Source organism: Eschrichtius robustus, chromosome 5 (assembly GCF_028021215.1).
Source record: "Eschrichtius robustus isolate mEscRob2 chromosome 5, mEscRob2.pri, whole genome shotgun sequence".
NCBI lineage: Eukaryota > Metazoa > Chordata > Mammalia > Artiodactyla > Eschrichtiidae > Eschrichtius > Eschrichtius robustus.
Genome location: NC_090828.1, coordinates 55,059,153 through 55,080,483, shown reverse-complemented (window position 1 = coordinate 55,080,483; position 21,331 = coordinate 55,059,153). Strand labels below are relative to the sequence as shown.

Here is a 21,331-nt window from a genome sequence, read left to right as displayed (position 1 = left end):
ATATAGTTTTAATATTTGAGACTGTCAAGAGCAAGATTCCATAGGCAAAAGACATCAAAAACGATCAAGACACGTAGACATAAAACATAAAAATCTTAATGGAAAAGATTATAACAAAGTTCAGGTTAAAAAGAGAATATGTACCTTTGGCAGGAGGGGCCTCCGTTTTCTGAACAGGAACAGGTACTTTTTCTTCAGGAACCTTCTTTGGCACTTTAAAGATATGAGGCGTTTCAGTTAGCTGACAATACTCAATGATAAACATGAAATAAAAACATCAGAAACAACATCAACATTACAATAATCAAAGTCTAAGAAGTCACTCTATTGTAAAATTGGATACCAATTTTAGAGGCTATAAAGATATTTTTCCAAATCACTCATTTGTACTAGCCATACCTTAGAAGAAGGTATGTCCACAAAGAACCTGAGCTATCCTTTTTTTTTTTTTTTTTTTTTTTTTTATAGCAGGGATTACCAGTATTGGGCCTACTTCTACTATTTTTAATTTGATGAAGGCTTTTTTCAAGTGATTACCATCATAGAGTACTTAAGCCTTGATACACGTGTCATGTTCTGCTGGGCACTATCGTGTCTGCTGAGGATGTCTATTGCGATAGGGACAGCATAACTTAATCAATTAGGAGTGCTACTGAAGCATTAACCTAATTAGGAACAACGAGAGATAGATGTTTTCTAATAACCTTGAATGCTCTGGCCAGATATTACAAAAGGTACACGAGGCTCTTTAAAATAATTATTATCTAAGCATTAGAACCGATAACCCCCCTCCATAAAATAACACAGTAGACATAATTATTATAATAATTACAAGAGAAAATTCGACTTATGTAATGGAATAAAATCTAGGAATGGAATGTTGGGAAGAAGGATCCATTGTAATGTATATAAGTATAGAGAGATGTACTATTAACATTAAAATTCTCAGCTATTTAAAATAAGAATATTCTGGAATAATTCACTCACACACACACACATACACACACATATAATCATTCATTAACATTCCAAAAAAGGCTAAAACAATCGAATGAATTATATTTGACAGGTTCTTAATCAATTTCATAAGTTTTCTATTTAAATGACTCTAAGAAAGTAATGAATGAAGATATTTTTGTTTTTTAAAAAGAAAATGAATGGGAATTTAAAGATATTGTCTTTAATAAAAGGATTTGTTATACCTTTAGCTGGTGGTGCCTCCACTTTCTTAGGAACAGGAGTAGGTGCTTCAGGTACTGCTTTCTTAACCACTTCAGGCACTTAAAAGATATTTCATGGACATTTTGAAAAATGACATGCAATTAACAGAACAACAACCATATACCAAAAAAACCCCCAAACACAAAACATTGGTTTATTTAAAAAATATATTAGCAACCTAAATGGTAATTGCATATATGAAGTACTGACTCTAAAGGTGAGAAGGATATTACTTAGAAATCCTATAAGCAAACATAATATCAACTATAAAAAGATTGTCATAGTCTTTAGCAATGATAGTCTAACAATTATTCTGAAGAGCAAACACCATAGAAATAGATTTTTCCCCACTTGAAGAAAAATACTGAGGATTGAAAACTAGGAGAAAGTATTACAATAGCATTTGGCCAAAAGAAAATTAAACTGTCAATAGCATAAAATTCTCTCTCTCATTCTAACTGAATTGTAGACGCAGTAGAAAAAGTTGGGTCAAGAAAAGGAACACAAAGTTTCAGGTGCCAGTTGTAATTAATCTTCAATTTATCATTGATATGATGTAAGAAAAGTATACTGGCGAATATCAGGTTTAGATGAATTCTGAGAAAGATTCGGAGCACCATATATTTTAAATGTCCAACTCATAAAAGCAGCTGTACCTCTAGGTGGCGCCACCTTCTCAACCTCCTCTATGCTAGGTGGTTCCTCTGGGATCTCTTCTTCTGGAATAGGCTCTTCAGGCTCCTCAAACACTTTAAAAAAGATTATTATTTTGTAAATTATTTTTATAATTCATTTGAATATTAGACTAAAATGATACATCTGAAAACTGAGGTTGTCTTATCAGCATAGTTAACTCAGCCTTCTAAATGCATGTGAAAACTCACTCATCCTTGAAAAAAGTCTTACTGTGTCTTCAAAATATGTTAGGCCTTTCACAGAATTTTAGAACTGGAAAGGACTTCAGAAAGAATTTAGTTTAAATTATTATTATTATTTTTAATGGAGGTGGATTTTTTTGAAGTCAAACATTCACTTAGGGGTAGAAGTCAGATTTTCTGCACCAGTTACTTAGGCTTAACTGGAACTCCTCCTGGAGAAGTTAATCCCACAACTGCCCACCAAGTCATCTGATGAAAAATTTCCCATGGCAAATACGGTTTCCCTTAAAAGATTCTCATTAAAGTAAAACAAACAAACAAACAAAACAAACAAGGAAACAAATAGGCTAAGCATGTAAGAAGAGAGATTTGATCGGTTTTAGTTTGCCTATCCAGTTTCTACTAGGTAAAGAATAATTTATTTTACAGTGTGAATACATTTATTTTCTGGAGTGAAATGTGCATTTACCTCCTGAAAATATTAGACAAAAATAAGACAATGATGCTTTTGAAAATGCTATTTTCTTAGAAAGTCATCTACCTTCAACTGGTGGAACTTCCTCCTCTTTAGGGACAATGATTCGTCTTTCTTCCACTTTCTTAGGCACCTCAGGAACTTAAAAGATATTGATTGTTTTAGGCACTTAAAATGCAAGAACCAAGAGGAGTACATAAAGACCAAGTTCCCCGTTTTTCAACACAAGAGAGTTAATAACAGAATGCACATGCACCAGATGAAACATTGACATTTCATAGCATCAGTTAATGAGACAAAAATAAGACGTTTGTGGTTTAAGATAAAGGGTCCATTAAAGAGACATTCTATCTTTTACTGCTGGAGCCTCTACTTTTTTAGGGAGAGCAATGGGTACTTCAGGGACTGGTTTCTTAGGTACTTCAGGCTCTTTAAAGATATATAAGTTTAGTATTTTTATTTTGTAGGAACAACACACATAGACAAACAAACATAAAATACACAAACACAAAGTGGAAGAACTGACACAGCACAAACACGGGTGCAGCAGTCCCAGCTAACGACTACACACAGACCACACAATGCAAACGTCTATAGGGAACATTCCTAAGTGAAGAGCATCACAGTTCAACATCGGGGCAGCAAACACACCCCTGTTGGGAGTGATGTACCTTTGGCAGGAGGAGCCACTGCTTTCTTAAGACCAGGAGGAGGCACCTTCTTTTCTGGCTCAGGCTTCTTAGGCACCACAGGCACTTTCAAGATATTATTTTATTTTGTAAGTTCAGTTTCACAAACACAGAGACAATGGACACCACGATAATGTAAGTTATGTTAACAAATACTGGGAAATGGGACATTTTGGCTTTTACAGGTGAAGAAAGAAATGGCAGTGTCTAATTCGCTTGGGAATCGCAGTACCTGTGGCAGGAGGAGCTGCCTCTTTCTTGGGAGTGATCACTTTCTTCTCTGGCACTTTCTTCTTAACCTCAGGCACTTTAAAGACATCATTCCATGATAAGAATTTATTGTGAGGGACAAAAAAGAGAGAACACAGGAAGTCCACAGAGAAAGACCAACATGCAAGAGTTGCTCAGGGTAGGGACCTAATGCAAGTCAGGAGCCCAAGTGTGATGATATAATTAGGTTTTGTGAAGGAAGGGATCAGCAACCTATCTGAATACCAGAGGACAGATGCTGTCATTTCATCCACTTAAATTTCACTAGAAATTAATTAAATCATTACCTAAAAAATATTTCTGAATTCCTGAAATCCAATAAAGGATTGGCTTTACTGTTTCACTGATTATAAGACTACTTAACCTAGTGGAGAGGTCATGGTTATTTTAAGTAGTGATGTCATAAACTTTTGCAGAAAATATTATTGAGCTTTAAGGCACAAATATATTATGTCCTGTACTATGAACTGATTGAATACGATAAATCTGGATACTATTCATTCAGTGATAGAGTACTTTTATATACCTTACTTTATTTTATCCTCACAATAATATCTGAGCCCACTAGAACTGACATTAGTATCCCCATTTTATAGGAGAGGAACTTTAGGCTCAGATCAGTTAAAGGACTTGCTCAGGCTAACACAGCAAGATACAAATTCAAGGCTAAAATCAAAACCTGCTGGGCTACCATTTCTATGTATGTATCAGAAGACATAAGCTATTATGCAATGCTTTCATAAATACATTAATCTTTCTTTTACCTTTTCATCCTGATGTTATAAAGGCACTTAATATACATGGTTGAAGGATGACATTTAGGAAGATTTGTTCATCATATTTTTCAGGTATTTTTTGTGTAGATAATTTAGCCTTGTAAAATATCTATATGAAAATTATTATGTTTAATAAAATTATAGGGAATTGGATAGAAGTTTTGGGGCAGTTTTGGGACAATACTTCCTTCCATCTTTGCTCTTGAATACTGCTTTGCAGCCAATAAAAAGTGGATATCAGTGTTCCTGAACATTTTTAGAAATTAATGTGACTATCTAGTTTATAAACATAAATTTTCCTAAATCCCAGTTCAACTATAATTTTTCTGGTGAATGTATGGATGAAGAATGTGCATTCACTTTGGGGAGGTGTACCTTTGGGTGGTGGAGGTTCCACTTTTTTAGGAGCTGGAACAGGGACTTTCTTCTCTGGTACAGGTTTCTTTGGCACTTCAGGCACTTAAAAACATTCATTTTAAGACATTAAAAATCACATGTACAGCACTGTATATGTAACAAAAAGACACATGAGAATAAGGCCACAAACAACTAAATAACATTTCATATCATAAAATTTGAAAAGACATTCAGATGATTTACAAAAAATAGACACATAAGACAGACACAAAACAATAAGAGCACACATGTCTGGAATGTTTTCTAAGATTTAGATGGTAGAAGACATAGAGAGTAAAGCAACATAGATAAAATTAGAGATGAACAAAAAGATGGAAAGGCAGAATTCAACACAAAAGAGGCCTGATGACTTCAAGAAGAACTGCTATACCTCGTGCAGGTACTGGCACCTTAGGTTTAATTTCTGGAAGAACTTCTTCTTCTTCAGGTACAACTTCTTCCTCAGGTACAAATTCTTCCTCCCCAGGAGGAATTTCCTCTTCTTCAGGAGCAACTTCCTCTTCCTCTGATAGAATTTCCTCTTCCTCTCGTGTAACTTCCTCTTCCTCTGGTGGAACTTCCTCTTCCTCTGGTGAAAATTCCTCTTCCTCAGGTGGAATTTCCTCTCCTGCTGGTGGAACTTCCTCTTCCTCAGGTAGAACTTCCTCTTCAAGAACAATTTCTTCTTCAAGTACAACTTTCTCTTCCCGAAGTAGAGCTACAGGAACTGGAACTGGAACTGGCTTGCGTTTCTTTGGCACTTTAAAGATATTTGTTCAATCGGACAAGCATCACTTTTATGTTCAATATTCAAAACAGTGGGACAACATGAAAAGCAAATATTCTGTGATCATAAAGCATCAACTGTCACCAACATAAGTAATTATAGTTAGTGAGGCTGTATAATGCTAGTTAGTTTTCCTTGTTTGCCTTGGTTTTGTTCGAGATTAATGTACCTTTGGGTGATGGAGTTTCCACTTTTTTCGGAACAGGTGTTGGCTCCTTTTCTTCTGTGATGACCTTCTTGGGCACCACTGGCACTTTAAAGATATTATTTGTCTTTAAGAATGTGTTCTTTTACATGTCTTAGAGCAATAGACATAAGAAGGAATCATGAAATATCTGACTTTTATATTTCTAACAAGATAGACAATTGTTTAAAACATGTAATGCTATAAGGGAATTTGTATGTGAATATATGTAAATGTAAGGTTTTCTCCCATGGATTTTAAATGATGAAGCGATGTACCTTTTGCAGATGGAGCCTCTACTTCCTTAGGAGCAGGAACCAGCACCTTCTTCTCAGGCACAGGCTTCTTGGGCACTTCTGGCACTTTAAAGAAATGATTTAGAGAAACATTTTATACAACCTAAAATTTTGAGTCTAAGCGTAGTTCCAAAAAGATTAAGGTCATAAGAGTATGACCAAATTACTTCAAGAAGCATTTTACCTTTAAAATAAGATCTTTTCTTTTCCGTAAAGGAATACTAAAGCATTGCATCCCCAAAGAGCACGTAATTGAACCATTTAATTTTTTACTCATATGCAAAGTTGAAATTTAAAAAATTTTATGACATTGCAAGTTCATGTACCTTCGGCAGGTGGAGCTTCCACCTTTTCAGGAACCGGTACTGGCACTTTCTCCTCTGGTACAGGTTTCTTGGGTACTTCAGGAACTTTAAAGATATCAAATAGGGTTAGTGTCAAATTTTTCACCCATAGAGAAGAATCTAGCAATTTTAGGCCTTATTGAAGCATCATAGATATTCTAACAATTTCACTTTAAGAATGAAAATAATAATTATAACAGCCACAAAACAAAGGCCAGAAAATGCACAAAAATTAAGATTAAAAAACACTGAAAAAACTTAGACTGATAAAGACAACACACAATGTCTGGTAAATGATGACTTTGTCCATTTTGGTATTACAATTAGAATTTACTTTACTCTAAGAACTTTCCACTAAAGAGGAGGAGCCAAGCATGAAGCACCAGCATGCTCTGATGGTAAAATTCAGAGATGAATACACAATAAACTGCTCCAGTAACCAGCTTGTCTTGGCATTAATATTGTTAATATCATCATGGGGAAAGAACTGATACGGCTCACCAAGTTATACTATCAATACATGGGTAAATTATTACACTATTCCACTGATGGATTACAAAGAGATGTACCTTTAGCTGGTGGAGCCTTCTCTTTCTTAGGAATGGGCACAGGAACTTTCTCCTCTGGCTTCTTAGGAATCTCAGGCACTTTAAAGATATTGTTTATTGATAAGTTCTTACTACCAGTAACAACACATCCACACAAAGGATAGTTAACAAACAACAGGACAGTTTCAAAGAATAGACAGTAACACACACAAGGTTTTGAACTCAGAAGATAATTAGCTGTTTACATGCGGATGAAGTCTTTTATATGCTCATGATAAGAGTGGTGGTGTACCTTTTGCTGGTGGGGCTTCCTTCTTTTTGCGAACAGGAACAGGTTTCTTCTCTTCTGGAACAGGTTTCTTGGGTACCTCAGGCACTTTAAAGATATTAGGAAGAAATTTGGAAATGTTGCAGAAAAGATATAAAATGTGAAAAGCAACTACCGAAATCATACTTTAGCATCTAAAAGTGTCTTTTTCTAAAATAAGCAGAATTGGTCATCAGTGCTAATAAGCCCCAGAATCTGACCAAATTGGATACAAAAGATGCTGCTGCTTATCCCTTGGCAGGAGATATAATCTACCTTTGACGGGTACCACTGGTACCACTTCTTCAGTTATGAGTTCCTCTTCTTCAGTTATGAGTTCTTCTTTTTCATCAATGTACTCTTCGTCTTCAAAATATTCCTCTACTTGGGTTACAGCTTCCTCTTCAAAGGCAATCTCTTCTGGTTGTCTTTTGGGTACTTCAGGCACTTTAAAGATATTATCTTGAGGTTGGATATTTTCCAATTATTCAATAAAATTAAGACACGTTAGGAACATAGCCATTTGTAATAGAAGAAGGAATAGGCTTTATCTTTCCCACAGAAGAACTTTACACATAGAACTGAACATGAATTTCATACCGAAAAAGACAAACAACACATTAAAAGGAGTGAATATAGGTACCTCTAACAGGTGCTGCTACTTCTTTTTTAGGAACAGGTACTTTTCCTTCTGTGACAACCCTCTTGGGCTTCATGGGCACTTAAAACATTAAGTATAAGGAGATTTTATTGTCAGAAACAGGGTACCCAGCGAATGCTTGCTTTATTGTATTTTAAGGAAATAGAGTAATGCTGCAAGTGCCTCTCGTATAAGAGATATGTGATTGTTCATTTACAAGAAACTTCAGACTCTCCATGGAAAGGATTCTGAACCTTACTGGAATAAATACGTACAAAAGTACTCAAGGAGGTCTGAGGTAGCAGAGACCAAGTGTGAAGTGATGTTTAGTGTTCGGGTATCTCTGCTTGTATGAAACATCCTTTACTGAAAAGCTAAATTTACTTCTGGATAAGTATACTTTCTGAAATTGCAGCGAAGTTACTTAATACTTAGCAAAAAGCAGGGAAAAATGGTTAGACATTGAGTTAACTCTTTTTTTCAATCTTCAAAATGACTTTAGGATCAATAAACAGGTATTAAACTGTGGTGAATATTGTTATATCATCACATCAATTTAGATAAGTCAGGAATGTGCCAAATGGTCACTGATTTTAAATCCAAACATTCTATTTTATATGTATTGTAGCCATGTGTTAGGACACAGCCATTGTATAAGAAGCTATGGTTGAAATAACTTTTCCTTTTAAGATAACATTATCTTTTTCTCCTGTATTTACAGATTTTTACATCCAACATCCGCCTAACGATTAATATAAAAGACACAAAACAGTGAAGAAAAAGAAAAAAGCAAAACACAGCTGCTTTAGTTTTAAAAGAGACATTAAAAAAGACCACAATCGAGGAAGGAAATTATACCTGTATCAGCTGGTTCAGTCACCTGCTCTTTTTCACGTCTGATAATTGAAATGTGTATTTTTTCCTCAACAACTTTCTTTGCTTCTTCAGACACTTTAAAGATATTAATTATTAAAGACCATTAAAACAAACCACACGAATATCATGTAAATAAAAATACATGAAACGCTGAGCAATGTAAGAATCAGCACCAAACAATATATTCAGTAAAGACAAAGAACATCAGACAAGGTAGTAAGACACGTTTATAGAACATAAGTAAAAAAGATGTTTTTGGTAGTTATTACGCTGCCATGTACCTTTGGGCGGTGGAGGTTTGAGTTTCTTAGGAATGGGTACTGGTACTTTTTCTTCAGGGACCACTTTCTTCGGCACTTTAAAATATCAATATTAACAGATTTTAAAACCTGAACCAAATTTCTTAAGAGTAGTAAGAAGAAAAAAATAAGAAATATGATGTACAACATAATGACCCCAAACACACACACGATTGGTACACTGCCACTTCAACATGGATTTACAGTTGGACGGACATGTAGGGACCACAGGTCTCATGACTGATAATGTTTTTCTCACTCTACCTTTAGCTGGTGGGATCTTTAGTTTTGTGGGAACTGGTTCTTCCTGGACAGGCTTTACTGGGATGGGCTTCTCAGGTTCTTTAAAAATATATAAAGGGTATTTAATGTTAGACATTTTTGTTAGAATATAAAAAAATGATATTTCTTCAATGGATATGAAGAATTAAAATAATATATCTTATCTACAGCATAGGCGTAGCCTCTAGAGGTGAGTGAGAATCAGAGATCCAAGTAGAATAAGGTATAAAAGACCTAAAAAAGCTTTTATTGCTATTTCCTCCTTGCTATTTACTTCAGTTAGGTAATTGCGACTCTCTTTTACATATTATATTATCATTTCACTTCAGGTAGACAAAATCATGGTTAAACTCCTCCCCATATAATATTGTTTTTTAATTCTATTTGTAAAACTACATAGAACATTCTCAAAGTTAGGCTGTGAAACATCAAAAATAGAATAAGTGAAATAATATTGCTTCATTTTGAAATTCCAATAGAAACTTATTCCTACAGATTTGATCTTCACAAAGATAAAACACAATGGCTTGTGTTGGCTTTCTCTGTGTTTACTTTTGAAGCAGTCTTTGTGAAGTTTTGATGATGGGAACCCCGAGGGTAGGGTGTTTTCTCAATAGCCTATTATGTTTGATAATAACAAGCTTCAGGATGAGAGACGTTCAGAAATTTTTGGTCATGTATTAGAATGATCAAGGGCCCTTGAAGATAGACTCTTGACCTTTTGGAGAAAGAAACGTAATGACATTTTCTTATAAGCAAAAAGAAGAGAGGAAATAGATTATGCCCAGAACCAAACTCTAACAGCAACTTTACGATTTATAGAGATTTGTTTTTCTAGAAGTTATCCAAGAAAAAAAATTCTGAATTTGCCAAACAAAACAAAGTTCTTTCCAAATTTCTTTGGGCATTCAAAATTTTATCCTGTTCTATGGATTTTGCTCATATTTAATGTGGTTTCAGGTTTGCAGTTCTGCTCATACCTGTGACGTATTCTTCATGTTCTTTATACTCTTCATAATGTTCGAATTCATGTTCCTCATACGCTTCATATTGATCATATTCTTCTGTTGGTTCATACTCCTCAAATTCTTTATAATCATATTCTTCATATTCCTCTTCCCGTTGTACTGGAACAGTTTCTTCTTCCTGGGTGTCAGCCCATTCTTCCTCTGCTGTTACAGTTACTTCTGGAATAATATTGATAACAGGTGCCTTTTACTTGAAGCCCATTTAGGGACCATAGTGACAACGTGCTGTGATCTCATTCCTTGGTGATGGTCTCATGCACTGGTTATGGGAGACCCTGACTGTCCTTTGCTGGCCAAGGTATTACAGAGTGTACATTTGCTATTTATAATTTCAAATGTTAGATTCCCTGCCTTTAGGCAACAATAAGCCAATAAAGAATGAGAGTCAAATTAGAAACTAACAGGCAAAGAGCTGTGTAGGTTTGTGCTTCATTTTATTATTTAGTCAAAACACAACACACCTTTAGCTGCTGGAGGTTCTCTTTTTGGAACTTCAGTGGATACCTTTTGTTCTTTAACAGCTCTTTTCCTGAGTTCAGTCACTTTAAAAAGAGTAATTATTAAAAGTGAATTGCAAGATTCATAATAACATGTGTTAAGAGAACTTGTATATGCACAATCCAAGGACAAAGAGGACAAAGATGACCAAAACCACACTCGTTGTTTAAATTTTTCATTTAAGTGGTAAGAAAAATCAATAGACTCGGAAATAAACACGTTCTAATATATATATAAATACTTTTTTCTAAGCTACTTAATACTTAAAAGACATTGAATAACTTTAAGAAGATCAAGTAGTATTTATAAAAGAAATAAAAAAAGACAACTAGACAGTATAAACAATGACTATCAAACAAGCATTAGACAGGAGGTTGCATCACATGAATAGTTTCCTCACTTTAATTCTAAGGTGTTTTCATAAGCTCTACTGGCACAATGTAGAAAATTGAGGATTTAAAAAATTTTAATTTCATCAAAGGTTGCCACACAAAACAAGCATTTCGGCAAAGGAGTTTAGTATATAGACAAAGACACATTAGAAGATAAATACATTTTAAGGGAAAGTATCTACACGTTTGTATGGAGTTTCACTTTTGTTTTTGTTTTTTATTTTTTGAGAAGAAGAGACAGAATATTTTCTGGTATCAGAAATATTTAGTTTTGAGATGATACGGAATAGCATATGCATACTACTTACTTTGTAATACATATTTAAATTATTTCCTCTAAGGATCCCAATTCCACTAGATTAGTTATACCTATAAGCTTATTTTGACACCTAAAAGCTTATTTTGTTTTTTGGAAAAGTTGGTATACCTTTTACTGGTGGCTCCTCCTCTTTTCTAGGCTTGAGTCTTGGAACTTTTTCTTCTGGAACAGCTCTCTTGGGTTCCTCAGGCACTTTAAAGACAGATTTCACTTTAAAGAACTGTTTTCCTCATTCAAACAACAAAAAGGTAGTTGTGTAGTAGTAACTCAAACATAAAAGACTTGATATTCTCACGATTTCAAACATAAAACAACTATAACAACGACAACAAAAAACCAACACCCATAACTAGTGTATTTGGTAAAGAGAATAGGGTAGGTACAATATTCTGTGTATTGAAAGTCCCCATGTACCTCTTGGTCTTGGAGGCTCCACTCTTTTAGTTACAGCAATGTGAACTTTTTCTTCCTGGGCAATTTGCATGTGCCTCTCAGTCACTTGAAAGATAATTTTAGGATTACGGAGTTATATTACTTAAAGTGGAATTTAAAAAAAATGTATTAGCCAGTAAGTATTGTGATTTTAGAGTATAACAATTTTACAAGGTACACACAAATGAACTTCACAACAAGTAAGTAATAGTCCACCATAGACAAGGCAATAATATATCCTTGCGGCCAACATACACCAATAACCTCCATACAGAAGGGGTGACCCAAGGACAGCAGTGAGAGGACGAGAAAGACAAGACATGTTTCTAGTTGTTGTGCTGGGGGGTTTTGTCTACCTTTGGTGGGAAGAGGTTCTATCTCAGCCACTTTGGGACGAGCCCTTTTTTCAGGAACTGGTTTCTTTGGCTCTTCTGGCACTTAAAAGACATTGCACAACATGGTCAGACATACAAGTGTGAAAAACACTAAACATAGGCACACTTATTTTCTTGTTAATGTCATAAAAATTTGAAGAATGTACCAATTTAAGATTTAAAAAGACAGGCACTATTCAAGAATAAAGGAAAGCCTAATATACCTTTGGCTGGTGGCACCTTTTCCTTTTTGGGAACTGCAGCAGGAATTTTCTTTTCTGGCACAATTTTCTTAGGTACTTCAGGAACTTTAGAAATATTAGGTTGAAGAATATTAGTTTGCGTTACAGGAGAAGTGTAATTTTGGGGCAAAGAACTCACTTTATGAAAAGATCACACATTTACACAAACATTAATGTTTACAGTCAGTAAAAATGTTTACACATATATGCTGACAAAACTGAGGCAGTTATTCAAACTAAAGGCATTATTATAGTGATTAAGACAAATGGTATCCCATGTCTTTGAGAGAGAATTGTACATTTAGCTGGTGAAGGCTCCTTTATTTTAGCAGGAGTTTTCGGTTTTGGTACAATTTTCTTCTCAGGCACTTGAAAAGATTATAAAATACATTTGTGGAAATGTCCAGATTTCTTTTTAATAAAAATTTAAGGAATATTTTTATTACACATGATACTCATCAACATTTGCAATACAGACAAAAAAATTAACTACGAGAGGACATTAAGAATGGGACAAGCCAAACACATATGGGGCTAGAATTAATCTAAGAGTTGGTCTACCTTCGGCTGGTTCAGCGTCCACTTTCTTGGAAATAAAGTGCAGCTCTTCTTCTACAACATATTCATATTCCTCAGGCTCTTCCATCACTTTAAAGATATCAATTTCAAAGAAGATAGGTTGTAGTGTTTTTCATGTTTAATTTTAGCTGTACTTTATTATGTCAAAAAGTAAGTAAAATAGTAAAAGTTTAACACTTTCCAACTCCCTGATTGTTCTCATTTAAAATACCCAAAGAAGAAGATTTTAATCAAAGCATATGCCTTAATAAAGAGCATAGAAAATAAGTTTCAGTAATTTAATTTTTAAGTGTAACATAAAGATAACAATGCTTGTATTCACAGGAAGAACAGGACAAGCGCAAGACGTAAAAACAATCCTAGCGGCTAAGTTAACAAGAACACAGGAATTTGAAAACAAGTTTCAAAAATATACTTGAGGAATCATAAGTAGGTTCATAAGAAAGAAAAGACCTGTATTACATATGAAAAACCTACTGAGGACTTGGAAACAAGACTTTTTCCCCAAGTTTTGCGAGAGTAGCTATGGTGGACGAGGAAAGAGCCTTCCTATGATTTTTGAGTCTATGTGTATGAGATTAATTACAGAATAGAAAGATCTAGTTACAAACACTAGGAGTAAACTTAACAGGCTACCCATCTTTTCCCTAAATCTTTGGGCTTAATGGAAACATAAGAATATCATAAAATGTCTTTCCTTTTAATTAGCGTCTATAGTACTAAAAGAAATTTATAATGTATAAAAAACTGAAATTATATTCCTGCAATGAGAACTTTCCTTGTGTACATGTTATGGTTTCCCAAACATTTCTAGAAGGGATAGGACCCTGTTTGAATCCATCAGATTCCTGACTTATGCCCATCTTGGCCTTTCCCAGGAAGCACAACAGAACTGGCGGGCTTCCTCTAGGGAGTCAAGTTTTGCTCTGTTCTAAGCCATTCCATTAAGACTGCACATCTGGATTTCACATGGACTTTTCTTCCAAGTGGAGAAGAGGTGGGGCCCCTTTTATTAGCCAGAGATACACTCAAGGGCATCTGCCTGTACAATTCTATCCATCTTTTCATTGCGAAGACAGTTAATTTATTGAGAAAATTACGGATTAATCTTTAAAGCAGAGCTACATTAAAACTTTCTTAGTAAAGTTCTTTCAGATATATAGCTTTAGCCAGAATGCTGAACTTTAGCAGTAAACCTAGGGGTGTCTTAATTCATTAAAAGGGTATCCCAACATTGAAATAAAGCTTGTTGTTCAATCCTAAGCTATAGAGAACTAGCTTTATAGGTATGTGAACCTCTGAATAACAAATTGATCTAATGAAAGATATTACACGATTGTTTTCTCCATACATGGAATATTGGAAAGCCTTATGTGTTCAGTGCTTCACTCTCAAACCTGGCCTTGACTTCTGGAATGTAATAATGTATATAATTTCTTATTCATTTAAAATCTGTGAGTCAGGACACATTAGTGAGTTGTGCTATCAACACTGCTATTTGTTACCCATGTTTTAGACATTAGACTACCAAGGTGAAGATTAGGCCAGTCCACCATACTGAAACCAAGTCCCATCTACTGAAAGGATAAATGTGTATGGAGGTACTTGCACCATTAGTTACCTATAAATATGAAGGCTTGTTTCCTACAGAGCCAAGTTAGAGGGAATGGACAAGGAATACTTTGGATGTTTACTCTAATTAATGCTCCTGAGTCTGTGTTTTGATCAAAAGATACATCAAAAAAGACCAGTAGATGTTCACTGAATTTGTGTCACTTTCATTAATCTGATAAATAATCTGTGAAGGAAAACAGCTTATCAAGACTCCAGGTCACCACTAGCTTATCTGCATTATTTACCTTCATATTCTGTAACCTCCGCTTCCTCCTCCTCCTCCTCTCTTTCCTCTTCTCTATAAACTGAAACACATACTCTTTCCTCTTCTTCTGAATAACTCCATTCCTCCTCTGCGGATACTTTAAAAGATAAGATTTACTTTAAATTCAGCCTGAATAGCCCACTGAAGTACTGATTATAACCATGTGTTCCCTATAGATGGGTAATGTTCTTCTATCTGCTTAGGGGGTGGTTTCACGGTGCTTCTTCATTACAAGAAGGAGAGAGCTGAGCTCAGATGAGGGGACAGTACAGCGCAAGACTGAGAAGAATATTCAGATTATGCCCAAATGAGGCCACTTTCACAATTACCACATGTTCAGCACCCCACTCACCCTCTTAGAATGATTCAGGACCAATGCAAACACAAAACATTCAGTCTCAGAGGCTACAACAGACACTGATAGGAACAACTTCTAAAGTAAACTATGTGGTAAGAAGAAAAGACTTGGAGGAAACACATGCAAACTCATTTCTCCCCTCACTTCCGATTATATACCTTTGTGCCGCACGGCCTCCACTCTTTGAGGAACTGCAACGGATGGTTTTTCTTCACCGACAAATCTTTTTTCTTCTACGACAGTTTTCTTAGAAACTTCAGTTTTAAGAAAGGATTAAAGTTGAAGCTTAAAAATCAAGAATCTTAACAATTTTCTCTCCCTAAAGTTTGGGGAAGATTTGCACAGTACACCACTTTCACTAGCAAGTTACATAACTTATCACGAGTATATACACACACAAATTCTATCCAAGAGAGACAAAGGGTCAGTACAAGAAGACACCAGATAGGAAAAAGAATCCACCAGCTAAAAGATTTTTGTCAGAGGCTTGAGACAAATCCTACCTAGGGGAGGAAGGGCTTTCTCAGCAGCAGGAACTGGCACGGGAACTTTCTCCTCAGGGACAGGTTTCTTAGGCAGAGCTGGAATTTAAAAACATTGTGCACTTTTAGAACTTCAGTGTTATCTCATTGAAGACCATCACAAAACACAGATACACACTCACGATGCACATATATCACAAGACTAACAAAATCATTGTTTGCCTAGGAACATAATATTATAAAGATGGTTCTTGGAAAGATGGAGAGACAATACCTTTTGGTGGTGGAACTTCTTCCTTTTTCCGAGGAACAGGTCTTTTTTCTTCAGGAACTTTCTTCTTTGGTATTTCTGGCACTTAAAGGACAGTATTTGATTTAAAAATTCTCAGAAAGGCAAAGTAAATGAGCAACATAGAACTTGCAGGCCCATTAAAGAAGATATGCAATTAAAGAGGCTTGAAGGGAAGATAAGGTTATTTCGTGGAGAAGGGATGAGGTTACCTGCTGGTGGTGGAGATTCCTCCCTTTCAGTGACGATGGTTATTTTTTCTTCTGTGACAACCGTCTTCTGTACTTCAGGAACTTGAAAAGACATTCATTTTTAGAGTTAACTTTGTATTTTCTGAAGTAGCTAATGGACAGTTATTTTGTAAGAAAGTAGGCAGGTGGACAGACACTTTTGTGGAATTCTTACACCATAAAACATTCATTTTGAATGAAACAAACTAAATTAGATAATTAAACACAAAAATGTTTTATACTCAAGACATAAAAACAGAGCTTCCTTACTAAGAAAGTCATTGTACCTTTAGCTGGTGGAGCTTCCTTTTTCTTTGCAACAGGAACAGGAATCTTTTCTTCAGGGACAGGTTTCCTGGGCACCTCTGGGACTTAAAGTTTTTAAAATAGAATGTTAGTTCAGCCATATGTCACTTTTATGAATGGATATAGGCACACACACACAAATCTTTACGTAGTTTACTAACGTTATAGGTTTTCTATGCATCGGCAAAATAATGCACAAAATTAAACTATAGTTTTCTAAAGGTCACATGTGGTAAATGTCCCAAGTAATGTTACAGAGGCATTTAGGCGATTAAAAACGAGTTATATACACAGAAGGATGTGCACAGAATTCATTCTTTCTTTATATATTGGTATGCTTTTGATAAAAACAAATTAGTCTAACATTGTAAAGCAATTATACTCCAGTAAAAATAGCAAATTAGTCAGTAATTATATAAACAATATAGAGTGTGGATATAGTATATAGAAAAATCCCTTTACTCTTTGTATTGAGAAATGGAATCCAAAACAACAATGGGTATAATTTATCTAAGACTATCTTAGACTAAGATGTCGTTAGAATGGTTGCATCTATATCATTTTTTTTTTTCTATTTCTCTTCTGAATTTTTTGTTTTTTTGGTGCACCTGTAGTGTCTATAAAACTCAGGAAACACTCTTTTGCTAGGGTAGCCCTCTCAGTATGATATCTGTGTGTCAGTGACTTTGGGGAGTTCTGTGTGCAAAATTTTGTGGGTATGTACATATGTGCTTTTCTGTAAGAGGCTCCATAGTTTTCAATAGGGTCTATGACCCAAAGAAGGTTTACAATGGGTTTAATTTATCTATTCTAAGTGTTGATGATGTTGAATTTTTAAGTGGCTGATGTAGTTCTAACAGCATGCATTATCGGTAGTAATTTTTTCCATTTTAAATACGATATTGGCAATTTTTTTGAACATCTGCACCTCTACACTTGCATTTGTAATATCTTGATGTAGTTATACAGATACACATTGATACATGTATATATTATGTTATGTATACATGGGATGTTTATACATACATGTTACTAAGTGTATTTATTTTCATGTATAAATGAGATATGCCCCTGAGTCTCCTCCAGGAGTGACCAAGAGGCTTTGGTATTAGTACTGGTTTTAGTAATATAACCTTTTCATTATAATCATATTTTATTTTCATATAATCATTATATTTTAATGATTAGATAATAATCAGAAATCATTCTTAAAAATCATTTGGTTAAAAAAAAAGACCCTAAAGAAATAAAAACTGTAATTTGAAAAGATACATGCACCCCAGTGTTTATAGCAGCATTATTTACAATTGCCAAGATATAGAAGCAATCTAAGTGTCCATCAACAGACGAATGGATAAAGAAGATGTGGTATATATTTACAATGGAATACTACTCAGCCATAAAGAAGAATGAAGTGCTGCCATTTGCAAAAACATGGATGGACTTGGAGGGTATTATGCTAAATGAAATAAGTCAGAGAGTGACAAGTACTGGATAATATCACTTACATGTAGAATCTAAAAAATACAACAAACTAGTGAACATAACAAAAAAGAAGCATACTCACAGATATAGAGAACAAGTTAGTGGTTACCAGTGGGGAGAGGTAAGTGGGGAGGAGCAGTAGGGGATTAAGAGGTACAAACTATTAGGTATAAAATAAGCTACAAGGATATATTGTACAACAGAATACAGCCAAAATTCTATAATAACTATAAATGGAGTATAATCTTTAAAAATTGTGAATCACTATATTGTACACCTGTAAGTTATATAATATTGTGCATCAACTGTACTTCAATTAAAAAATAAAGACTAAAAAAAAAAGACCCAGAATTCTGAAACAGCCAAGAAGAGTCTGAGAAAGAGAGAAGCAGATTTGATTCAGGAAGAAAATGGAAACACTGAGAAATCAGGCAAAAGAGAACACTTCTTAAAATGTATGAGCCTGCTTTCTCCTAAGCTGGATGATACTGGATCTCTCTATAACTGACCAGATGTGTGCAGTTTGTTACTTCATTGCCTCTATAAAGTAGTGTCTTTTATCACTAAAACCCCCAAAACCAACCAAATCCAAAAAATTAAAGCAAGAATTAGCATATTTGAATCCAAACATCCCTATATGAAAGGTCCCTTGACTCACTAATTAGATAATTGCAACGTTTATGGCAAATGTCAATGTTCAGTTAATATCTCAAGAAACATGGTGAAAGTAAATGCCAAAAGTTGATGTTTCCAACTATTTAAGGGTAGGCATTATTGACTTTTCAGAAGAGTGGCAGTTCCCAGAAGCACTGTGTACATTTTTACCTCATTAACATTCAGTTCTGCCAAACACCCTCCTGTTAGTCTTTGTATCTTTGTCATAACTCATGAAAGTTTTTTTTTTTTTTATTAAGAAAAAGTCACACAGTTGAGGGCTGAAAGAGTTTTTCCTAGAAACGTGCCCTGCAGAAAATGAGTTTCACAAATATTTCTTCTTTCTCTAGGTGAGGGAAGATACTAAAAATTTAAGACAGCAGTTTGATATAGCTGCTTTTTAAAAGTAACTTCTTTTAATGTTCAGTATCACAAATAATGTATGTCGAGTGTACCCCCCCGAAGCTGACAAATAAATGAAAAACACAAGAGGCATGTAAAAGACACGAAGTAGACAGCAGAGTAAGTACGAAGACTGTATAAGACAAAGCATTGGCACTTGGGGCAAAGGGTCAGCAGGTGATCAGTTCTGGTGTACCTTTGGGGGGAGCGGCAGGTTCCTTCTTAGGCACAGGAACTGGCTTTTTCTCCTCTGGCACAGGTTTCTTGGGAACTTCAGGAACTTTAAAGACACCATTGTTGAAACAACTGAGAACTCTAGTCTCCTTGTGAGACATTTAAGATTACATTAAAGCATAAATCCTCAGTACGAGTGTAAGAAATTAGGAAGTAGTTTAATATCAAGCATGTAACGTGATGAAAATACACGCTAAATACATCAGTACCATACAGACATTACATATATTACACGAAGCCGACAAAGACCCAATCAGCATGGTCTGGAGTCTAAAGCATTACTGACATTTGTGTAACATATTACCACAAGTTAATGAAATCAACATACACAGAATTAAAATATATTACAAATGGTTTACAGATACTATCTCATTAACACACAGAGCCAACAGAAAAAGGTACAAGAAGACAGACATTAAGAAATTTTTTTCAAAAATATGATTCTACCTTTGGCTGGTAGGGGCTCCACCTTTTCAGGAAGGTGGGGAACAGGGACTACTTCTTCTGAGACTGGTTTCTTGGGTGGCTCAGGGACTTTAAAAAAAAATGGGTCGATTTTGAGAAATTGTGCATTTTGACAAGGCATATCTTGTTGCAAGACTTAAAGAGTAGACATTCTGGTTTTATACCAATTGAATGCAAGAAAATTATGTGTTAATCAAGGGCTAAGGGCAATGAACTAGTGGCTAATTAGAAAATGTGACTGTTACTCATTTTTAACTGAAGGAACCTCCACTTTCCTAGGAACAGGTAGGAGCACCCCTTCCTCAGAGGTGCCAGTGCCTGTTCCTCAGACACCTGTTTTAGAAACTTTACTTTTATAAAGCCGCAGCATTAGAACAACTGCATTCAATTATCTTAAATAATTTTTGTATCCTAAATGTTTAACAATTTGACTGGGTGTAGGAGAGGGTCGGTGGAGGGAGGGGAGCCCTAATTTGTAGCCACTGCCAGTTTCCAAGTTCCAGCCTCTGTGGTGGTGCAAATACATGCATCCTGGCTACCAACGATGATGTCATTGTCTCGGAGTTGGGAAGGGATGAGAAGTAGCGCATAATTATCCAGTATTTCCACAACACAGAGGCAATCAACATAACCTCAGAAACATAGATAATAGGAAAATAGTAATGAGTTTTGAGCATTTATTACCATAGCTTTAAATATAATTTATTTAATTTTATATAATTTAACTTTTAATCATGGAAGCGTTAAATGCTGGGTAGCAAAATTCCTGAAAATTTAACCATCAGCTCTGGTGAGTGGGTATGAGCTGGCTCCAGGACACTGTATTTCTTTTCTTAATAGATTTAATTAATTAATTAATTAATTAATTTTTGGGTGCGTTGGGTCTTCGTTGCTGCACACGGGCTTTCTCTAGTTGCGGTGAGCGGGGGCTACTCTTCGTTGCGGTGCACAGACTTCTCACTGCGGTGGCTTCTCCTGTTGCGGAGCACAGGCTCTAGGTGCATGGGCTTCAGCAGTTGTGGCTCATGGGCTCTAGAGCGCAGGCTCAGTAGTTGTGGCGCACAGGCTTAGTTGTTCCGCAGTATGTGGGATCTTCCCGGACCAGGGCTTGAACCCGTGTCCCCTGCACTGGCAGGCAGATGCTTAACCACTGCACCACCAGGGAAGCCCCCAGGACACTATTTCGTTTTCTAAACAGCTGGCCACTAGATTGTAAGCTTCATGCAGCAGGGAACAGAGCCTCCAGGAATTCTCATTCCTCTCTCCAATACCCTCCTCATGGTCTTCGTATCTCCCTATGATGTCATTTGCACATAGTGGCTATAGGTCTGTGACTAAACTTATTATTTAATATTAACATATTCAGATAATTTACTTTGGAACTTTTGAAAGATTTTAAACTTAGAATAAATCAC

General features: G+C 35.4%; 1 protein-coding gene across 5 annotated transcripts in view; it reads right to left on the bottom strand.

The window, feature by feature from the left end:
- The window catches only part of TTN (titin), a 279,823-nt gene that overhangs the window by 141,877 nt on the left and 116,615 nt on the right, over positions 1-21,331 (bottom strand). For 2 of the 5 annotated variants that reach the window (XM_068543885.1, XM_068543886.1), the window contains 33 exons: positions 19,899-19,985; positions 19,414-19,497; positions 16,658-16,741; positions 16,353-16,433; positions 16,126-16,206; positions 15,878-15,959; positions 15,528-15,634; positions 14,992-15,108; positions 13,115-13,201; positions 12,853-12,921; positions 12,536-12,619; positions 12,294-12,374; positions 11,920-12,003; positions 11,614-11,697; positions 10,758-10,838; positions 10,249-10,455; positions 9,251-9,328; positions 8,969-9,043; positions 8,670-8,762; positions 7,815-7,892; positions 7,448-7,618; positions 7,157-7,240; positions 6,886-6,963; positions 6,299-6,382; positions 5,955-6,038; positions 5,662-5,745; positions 5,347-5,465; positions 5,097-5,286; positions 3,496-3,570; positions 2,641-2,715; positions 1,878-1,970; positions 1,203-1,280; positions 145-213 (listed from right to left, as the gene is read on the bottom strand). The exons of the other annotated variants lie outside the window; for them this stretch is intronic. In XM_068543885.1, the coding sequence (XP_068399986.1) occupies positions 145-213; positions 1,203-1,280; positions 1,878-1,970; positions 2,641-2,715; positions 3,496-3,570; positions 5,097-5,286; positions 5,347-5,465; positions 5,662-5,745; positions 5,955-6,038; positions 6,299-6,382; positions 6,886-6,963; positions 7,157-7,240; positions 7,448-7,618; positions 7,815-7,892; positions 8,670-8,762; positions 8,969-9,043; positions 9,251-9,328; positions 10,249-10,455; positions 10,758-10,838; positions 11,614-11,697; positions 11,920-12,003; positions 12,294-12,374; positions 12,536-12,619; positions 12,853-12,921; positions 13,115-13,201; positions 14,992-15,108; positions 15,528-15,634; positions 15,878-15,959; positions 16,126-16,206; positions 16,353-16,433; positions 16,658-16,741; positions 19,414-19,497; positions 19,899-19,985 (3,108 nt within the window). The remainder of the gene's footprint in view (positions 1-144; positions 214-1,202; positions 1,281-1,877; positions 1,971-2,640; positions 2,716-3,495; positions 3,571-5,096; positions 5,287-5,346; positions 5,466-5,661; positions 5,746-5,954; positions 6,039-6,298; positions 6,383-6,885; positions 6,964-7,156; positions 7,241-7,447; positions 7,619-7,814; positions 7,893-8,669; positions 8,763-8,968; positions 9,044-9,250; positions 9,329-10,248; positions 10,456-10,757; positions 10,839-11,613; positions 11,698-11,919; positions 12,004-12,293; positions 12,375-12,535; positions 12,620-12,852; positions 12,922-13,114; positions 13,202-14,991; positions 15,109-15,527; positions 15,635-15,877; positions 15,960-16,125; positions 16,207-16,352; positions 16,434-16,657; positions 16,742-19,413; positions 19,498-19,898; positions 19,986-21,331) is intronic. 5 annotated transcript variants of the gene reach the window in all.